At 44.3% G+C, this 8964-nt stretch overlaps 1 protein-coding gene across 1 annotated transcript in view; it reads right to left on the bottom strand.

Annotated features, from left to right (window-relative positions):
• Positions 1–8964, bottom strand: part of LOC109116729 — a 46699-nt gene that overhangs the window by 27876 nt on the left and 9859 nt on the right. The window contains exons 4-6 of the mRNA XM_019202673.1: positions 7291–7806; positions 7046–7174; positions 3542–6982 (exon numbers count right to left, since the gene is read on the bottom strand). Coding sequence (XP_019058218.1) covers positions 3542–6982; positions 7046–7174; positions 7291–7806 — 4086 coding nt within the window. The remainder of the gene's footprint in view (positions 1–3541; positions 6983–7045; positions 7175–7290; positions 7807–8964) is intronic.

Below are 8964 nucleotides of genomic sequence, written 5' to 3'. Positions count from 1 at the left end.
AAAATACTCTCATAAAACCACATAGAAAGTATCAATACATCGAATGTATCTGAACAAAGCTCATAATCAGTACATCATGGAGCACTAAACCAACATTTCTGGACCGTCCGTTCCGGGCTTCAGTGTTTCCGAAATCAAACCGAAATTAGGGTTAAATCACTTTATAAAAGGGAGATTAAAAACCCTAATAAGGGGTGCCGACTTCAGAACACTTTTAGCAGTTTTTGGTGAGATCCAAAAGGTTGAGAGTGTGATCAAAGTCCGTTTTTCTCGAAGCACAAATCGAATAGCGGATTCGAGTCCTAGCAGACAAGTTCCAAGCGTTGGAATCCATCCCGAAGTGTGGATACATGTAGAGGGTGAGGTATTCTTCCTGCCTTTCGTGATCAGACGTGTTCTTCAATTGATACAGGCCCCGGATCGATTGAGGTAAGCGTTCTAACGTTTCTACGATTCAATACCAGCATGGTTCTAGGGTTCTATAAAATTTTTGTTGTACTTCCACTGCGCAAACCCTAGAATCGATCTCTTAGGAATAGGATTCGCTCTAGAGATCCCAGGAAACCCAACAAGCCAAGAGTTCACTAACTATCTGGCGGATTGTGGGATTGTCTCACAGTTGACCCCACCTGGAACGCCACAGTGGAATGCGTATCCGAGAGAACCCGAGGGTTTTGTTGATCGTAAGAGTCCGAGGAAGGTGTGCAAGCTTCAGAGATCCATTTATGGACTGAAGCAGGCTTTGAGGAGCTGGAATCTTCGTTTTGCCGAGGCAGTCAAAATGTTTGGCTTCCTGCAAAACGAAGATGAGCCATGTGTTTACAAGAAGGTCAGTGGGAGCGCAGTGGTCTTCCTTGTACTTTATGTAGATGATATATTGCTCATCGGAAATGACATTCCTACCTTGAAAGGGGTAAAATCCTGGCTATGATCGGTTTTTTCGATGAAGGACTTAGGAGAAGCCGCCTATATTCTAGGAATCAAGATCTATAGAGATAGATCGAGAAGGCTTCTTGGTCTAAGTCAGAGTACATACATTGACAAGGTCTTGAATCGGTTCAAGATGCAAGACTCCAAGAGATGTGCCTTGCCAATGGGACATGACGTTGCTCTTAGCAAGACTCAGTGTCCAAAGACACAGGATGAGCAAGAGCGCATGCGTAGGATTCCATATGCCTCGGCAATTGGATCCATCATGTACGCCATGTTATGTACTCGTCCGGATGTATCATATGCATTGAGTATGACTAGTAGATATCAGTCTACACCAGGTGAGGCTCACTGGATTGCGGTCAAGAACATCCTTAAGTACTTGAGAATGACTAAGGATTTGTTCTTGGTGTATGGCGGATTGGAAGACGAGCTCGCTATAAAGGGTTATACCGATGCTAGTTTCCAAACCGACAGAGATGACTTCAGATCGTAGTCAGGTTACGTTTTCTGCCTAAACGGTGGGGCTATTAGTTGGAAGAGTTCCAAATAGCCAACCGTTGCAGATTCAACTACGGAAGCCGAGTACATAGCAACATCAGATGCAGCTAAGGAAGCTGTTTGGATCAGGAAATTCGTGGGAGACTTGGGGGTCATTCCTAGCGTTGCAGATCCCATTGAGTTGTACTGTGACAACAATGGTGCGATCGCACAAGCAAAGGAACCCCGGTCACACCAGAGATCCAAACACATACTCAGGCGATTTCACTTTATCAGAGAAATCATCGACAGAGGAGACGTGAAGATAAGCAGAGTGTCGACAGATGATAATATTGCTGACCCGCTGACGAAGCCTCTCCCTTCGTCAAAGCATGATAGTCATGTTGTGGGTATGGGGGTTAGATGCTTGTAGGATAGATCATAGAGCATAGTGGAAGATTGTTGGTTGTAATGCTCTACGATGATCTTTGATATGATATTTTGACTATGTATTGATTCATTAGTTTATGAATGCATTACTTTTCCGTTATATGATTAGCATGTTTGTTATATTACGGTAAATATCCTTGAATCATTGCAGATGATTCTAAACTCCCTGGTCAGTTATCATTGTGGGAACAATGATGAATTAAGACCAGCATGATGTGTGATAGATGATTATGATCATATGCATTAGATGCAAATCACAATCATGGGTTCTCGTTTGGAACGAGTTACTGGATGACCCGCATGAGATTGTCACATGGACACGAGTCATGACTTGAATCTCATACAGCGGTTCATTCTTGGATCCTCAGACCTGAGATGTCTAGAGTATCTGATATGAGAAGTGACGTGTCTTGACTGCGTCAAACGTCGTCTTTAACCAGATGATCATAACGGCGTTGCTCAGATACGTTCACGAATCATATGCAGATAGTAGACATGCAATACGGGACTTGTCACCTCCTACGCAGGAGAGATGTCGCTGGGCCCCTCGTGGAAATCGGACTGTGAAAATGCGTGGCCACGCTATAGATGACTTCGTCAAAGCATGATGGTCATGTTGTGGGTATGGGGATTAAATGCTTGTAGGATAGATCATAGAGCATAGTGGAAGATTGTTGGTTGTAATGCTCTACGATGATCATGTATTGATTCATTGGTTTATGAATGCATTACTTTTCCCGTTATATGATTAGCATGTTTGTTATATTACGGTGAATATCCTTTAATCATTGCAGATGATTCTAAACTCCTTGGTCAGTTATCATTGTGGGAACAGGGTTTCTGAAGCCACTGCCACTTCGAATGGGCCTACAGGGTCACACATCATTAGGGATGGATCACGCGTGAAGAGAACAACGCGAGAAAGGAACGACGGAGCAATCTGGAAGAGTTCCAGATGGCCAGACCGTCCGGTCCAGACCCGGACCAGACGGTCCAGCCATTACGGACCGTCCGTTCTAAACGAAGTGGACTGTCCGTTCCGCAAAGGGCCAGACCGTCCGGTCCAGGTGTGGACCGGACGGTCCAGGCATCAAGACCGTCCGTTCTGCAGGGAAAGCGGAACGTCCGTTCCGCGTGGAAAGCCAGACCGTCCGGTCCAAGACCTAGACCGGACGGTCCGACTTTCGGGCAGATTTCCTATTTCGCGTTTTAAGGGTTTTTGGGCAATTCTAATTAATTAGGGAGCCGCCACAAACCCTAGAGAACGAACCTCAGACGTCCAAGACACTCATTAGAGCTTAGAGAAGCTTGATTTTGAGTTCTAGTGATTGGAATATCGATTCCAAGTTAAGGACATCGTTTTCTTTTCACAAATCCTAGCAGATACGTTCCAAACTGTTGGAATGCATCCCGCCGGTGTGGATACGTGTAGAGGAGTTGTGCTTTCAACTCTTGGTGATTAAAACAGGCCCTGGATCGATTGATACTTCCAGATCTTGAAAGAACGAGGTAAGTATTCGAATCCCACGATGATATACACGATTATTCGGGTTATTGCACAATTGGTTTTATGTGACGTTTGGCTAGGTTTAGATCTTTCCTTCCGCTGCGTGAAACCTAGAATCCAAACCCTAGATCGATGAGATCACATGCTAGGAACCCGCAGGGAACCCAATAGTGCCAGCTTCGAACTCCGCTTGTTCGGGAACCTTTCTTGTCTCAAGTGTAGCCACACCCAATCTCCTTCTTTGAATGTGATGTTCTTGCGTCCTTTGTTAGCTTGTCGGGTGTATTGCTCCGTTCGTCTTGCTATGTTGTCTCGGACCTTCTGGTGCAGCTTCCTCATTGCTTCTGCCTTCTTTTCCCCATCTACGCTCACCATCTCACGATGAGGAAGAGGTGTGAGGTCAAGTGGCATGATTGGGTTGAATCCATAGACCACTTCAAATGGTGAGTGTTTTGTAGCCGAATTTGCAGCTCGGTTGTAGGCGAATTCAACATGTGGCAAGCAATCCAACCAATTCTTCAGATTCTTCCCAATTGTAGCTCTTAGAAGAGTCGCTAAGGTCCGGTTTACTACTTCGGTCTGCCCATCAGTTTGCGGATGACATGTAGTGGAGAATAAGAGGCTGGTCCCTAGCTTTCTCCAAAGTGTTTTCCAGAAGTAGCTCACGAACTTAGTATCTCGATCCGATACGATGGTTCTAGGCAGGCCATGTAGACGCACAACTTCCTTGAAGAATAAATCAGCAATGTATGAAGCATCATTGGCCTTTGAGCATGGTATGAAGTGAGCCATCTTTGAGAACCTGACAACAACAACAAAGATGGAGTCTTTGTTTCGGATCTTTGGAAGTCCGAGAACAAAGTCCATAGTCAAATCAGTCCAAGGATGTGTAGGAATAGGTAGAGGAAGATACAAACCGTGAGGATGTGAACGAGACTTGGCTTTATGACATGTGATACATCGTGCACAAAACTGTTCGACGGCTCGCTTGAGATGAGGCCAGAAGAAATGCTCCTTGATGATGGCTAGCGTCTTGTCTACACCAAAATGCCCCATAAGAGCTCCACCGTGTGCTTCTTGGAGTATTAAATCTCGCATTGAGCTTTGAGGGATGCACAATCTCTTTTCGCGAAAGAGATATCCGCCATGTATGTAGAAAGGACCATAGGCTCCTTTCCCGCACTCCTTGTAAATATTCCCGAGCTCCGCATCTCCTTGGTATAGCTCCTTGATGAATTCGAATCCCATTATCTTAGCCTCCATAGTGGTGATCAATATGTGTCTCCGAGAAAGAGCATCGGCCACAATGTTGTCTTTGCCCTTCTTGTACTTGATGATGTATGGGAAAGTCTCTATAAACTCCAACCATTTGGCATGCCTCCTCTTGAGTGTAGTTTGGCCCTTAAGATGCTTGAGCGTTTCGTGATCCGTGTGAATGATGAATTCCTTAGCCAACAAGTAATGTTGCCAAGTTTCTAGGGATCGAACCAAGGCATACAACTCCTTGTCATACGTCGGATAGTTGAGTGTAGCGCCGCTCAACTTCTCGCTAAAATACACCACGGGCCGCTTCTCCTGCAGAAGCACAACTCCTATGCCAATCCCCAATGCATCACATTCAACCTCGAACATCTTGTCAAAGTCCGGTAAAGCCAAAACAGGTGCATTCGTGAGTTGTTCCTTTAGAGCCTTGAATGCGGCTTCATGTGCACTCTCCCACTCGAATGGCTTGTCCTTCTTGATGACGGTCGTAAGAGGTGCAGTTAGAGTGCTGAAATCCTTTACGAAATGCTGGTAAAAACTCGCCAAACCATGGAAACTTCGTACATGTGCGACGTTGGTTGGTGTAGGCCACTCTTGTATTGCTCTAACCTTCTCTTCGTCTACACGTAACCCCTGTGAACTTACAACAAAGCCTAGAAAAACAATCTCATTAGTGCAAAAAGAGCACTTCTTGAGATTCGCATAAAGACTTTCCTTTCGGAGGGTCTCTAATACTTGCTCAAGATGTACTATGTGATCATCAAAACTCTTGCTGTATATAAGAATATCATCAAAGTATACGACAACAAATTTACCGATGTAAGCTCGTAGAACATGGTTCATGAGCCGCATGAAGGTGCTTGGTGCGTTGGTAAGACCGAATGGGTGCGTTGATAAGACCGAATGGCATGACAAGCCACTCATAGAGTCCTTGTTTTGTCTTAAATGTCGTCTTCCATTCATCACCTTCCCGCATTCGCACTTGATGGTATCCGCTCTTGAGATCAATCTTAGGGTTGCTCCACTTAATTCATCAAGCATATCATCAAGGCGTGGAATTGGATGTATGTACTTGATAGTGATGTTGTTTATTGCACGACAGTCCACGCACATTCTCCATGTTCCGTCCTTCTTGGGTACCAACAAGACCGGCACGGCACAAGGACTAAGGCTTTCACGGATATAGCCTTTCTCCAAGAGTTCTTGAACTTGTCTTTGAAGCTCCTTAGTCTCCTCCGGGTTCATCCGGTAGGTGGGTCTGTTTGGTAAAGGTGCCCCAGGAATAAAATCAATTTGATGCTCAATGCCCCTGATTGGAGGCAAACCGGTGGGTGCTTCTTCGGGGAAGAGGTCCTTGAAGCGCTCCAGAAGTTGTGTGATCCTTGCTGGAAGTTCTTGTGCACCTATCTCTGAAATAATCATACACTTGAAGACCATTAGTAACACCGGGCTTTGATTGCTCAAAGCCTTGCAAACCTCATTAGCCTTAAGATAAAAATTAGACTTCTTATCAGTTTCGCTTTCTCTAGACAGCCTAAGTTGCATTTCATGTACTTGTGATGGACTAAGAGGTGCTAACGAGATTTTACGCTTGTTAAAGATAAGAGAATAATGGTTTGTCCTACCATCATGCTTTACCTCTCGATCAAACTGCCAAGGTCGACCCAACAGCATGTGTCCGGCTTGCATTGGCACAACATCGCATAAAACTTTATCTTGGTACTTACCAATGCTGAATAGAACCTTAACCTGTTCGGTTACCTTAAGCTCTCCTTGGTTGTTCAACCATTGTAGCTTGAAAGGATGCGAGTGCTTTGATGTCTCAAGACCTAGCTTTTTAACCATATAGGTGCTAGCAACATTAGTACAAGAACCACTGTCAATAATAAGACCACATACCTTTCCTTTCACCGTACACTTGGTGTGGATGATCGTTTCTCGTTGAGCAGTTTCGTTGGGATCTACAATGGTGTTAAGAACACGCCTTGTGACTAGCAATTCTCCACTATCCGGGTATTCTATCTCCTCTTCAAGGTCTACAACATCAGCCTCGTCCATTGATTCATAATCCCCGTTGTCCGTGATAATCATTACACGTTGATTTGGACAATCACGTTCCATATGTCCTCGACCCTTGCACTTAAAACATGTTATCTCACGAGAACGGACGTTAGAAATTGAATTCTGTTTGTTACCATCATTTCTGGATTCCTTTGAAGTCTCTGTTGTTTTGCCTTTAAAGTGTACATCACGCTCCTCGTTCTTTCCCTTGTCATTTGGCTTTGAAATATTCGGATTCCACATGGTCGGTGTGCGTTGTCGGCTATTGCTTGCTTGCTTCCTCTTTATTTGCTATTCTATTTGGACAGCAAGATGCAAAAGATCATGTAAATCATGGTAAACTTGCCTTTCTACCTTTCTAGCAACTCGGTCTTGAAGTCCGTCCAAGAATTGAGCCATGACGGTTTCATCATCCTCTTCTATTTCCAGTCGGCTCCTTAGATGTTCAAACTCCTCAAAGTAATCTTCAACCGATCTGTTCCCCTGCGCCAACTTACGATATCGTCTATGTAAATCCCTATGGAAATGTGGTGGAACATACCTATTTCTCATGAGATGTTTCATTTCTCTCCAAGAGATTATTGGATCATATTGAGAACGTCTCCTTCCCACCATGTAAGTGCATTGTTCGTGAGTTGAGCGGCCGCGTATTGAACCTTCCTCTGTTCGGTATATGTATAGCAATCGAAAATATTCTCCATCCGCCTCTCCCAATCGAGATAAGCTTCAGGGTTAACTTTACCAGCAAAAGTAGGAGGTTTGAGTTTCAAATCTGTACCTAGGTGCCTTGGAGCTCTTTGTGGTCTCCTAGGCACGTCATCTTCATCACTTTCCTCCTCAATTTGCCTTTGGTACCTATTGTTTCTTCTCCTTCTATTCTGAACAGAATTATCAGATTCATCGCCACCTTCTTCACGAGCCCTTTGATTTTGCACCCTTCGTGGTTGAGCATCCAGTGGATCCGGATCAGGATTTTCATTGTTGGGCCGCACATTGAACCTAATGGGAGGCATTCTTCGTGGTGCCTCTTCTAAACGTGTTAAACGTTCATCTAGGCGTTGTAGAACTTGCAGAATTGCAGCTTGAGTGTCTTCTGCGTTTTCAGCCATATCTTTCTAACACAACTCACACACATATTAGAAACGACAGGAACTAAATCGAATAAGATAGTGTTACCTTGCGTGTGGCCTTGGACCGGGCTCTGATACCAAAGGACTGCTATGGAAGGCCTAAGGGTTGCTCTCCACTGTATTAAGTCAAAACGAAGCTTAAGGAAGAAAACAGAAGCAAACAGGCCAAAGGGCTCTCGTTTAGCTTCCAGGGAACGTGAATGGGTAAGGGGAGGCGAGGGACACCACAAAGAGTGTGAAAGCTCTTTGATACAGTCCAAAACTCGAACCCTAATGCAAGAATGCAAGAGAGAAGGAGTTAGAACAGATTTCTCAGCAAAGGAGAAAGAAAAACTTCCAGATTCTTATTATTCAAGTATGTCTTCTGCAGAATACATGAGCAAGCTTTTATAATGATCAAGCTTGTTTATTCTTAAGGAAAACTCGAAAATTAGGTAAAGAAATAGGAGAAAATCTGTCCTAGCCGTTGGACACATCAGAAGCAAAGGAAAAAGGAAAGAAAGTAAAGGAAATAAGGAAAAGGAAAGAAACAAGTCTCCTCCTAGCTGTTGAAACGAATAAGGAAAGTGTCATTTGTGTTGATCCTCTTCTTTTCTTCTCCTATGTGGTCTTGAAAAGGAAATTTCGTGCTCCACATGAAGAGAATCATCTGATCTTGGTTTAGTTTGGTTTAATCTCCGGTTTTGGCTGATTTTGGCTGGATAATGCAAATGCTCTTGGTTTCTCCAATTAGCGCCGGTTCTTGATCTCTTTTGCAAGAATAAGTGTTGTATTCTCCAATCCACTCCTCTAGCAGCCCTCCTATGATGTTGGAGAGGAATTGATTTGTCTTTGTGTGAAAACTCCTTGCCCTTGATCTTGTAAGCGGTGGTTCCGGCATCATTGGCATTGTCACGTCTTCGATTGCCTCTTCTTCATTAGTTTCCTCCTTGGCAGCATCCTCATCCTCTTTAAGATCGATGTCCTCATCACCAAGCTTCTTGTCCTTCAGATCCTCCAAGTAAAGGTGACAATTACGCTTCCAGTGTCCAGACACTCTGCAGTAATGACAGTCACCCTTATCAGGCTTAGGTTTGGGCGTAGAGGCAACTTTTGCCTTTTTCGCCACCTTCTTTTTGGCTTTACCCCGCCGCTTCTTGCTGG

This window comes from Tarenaya hassleriana, unplaced genomic scaffold (assembly GCF_000463585.1).
Source record: "Tarenaya hassleriana unplaced genomic scaffold, ASM46358v1 Cleome218, whole genome shotgun sequence".
Classification (NCBI taxonomy): Eukaryota; Viridiplantae; Streptophyta; class Magnoliopsida; order Brassicales; family Cleomaceae; genus Tarenaya; species Tarenaya hassleriana.
Note: the sequence above shows the minus strand (reverse complement) of the source record. Positions and strands in the feature narration are given on the sequence as shown.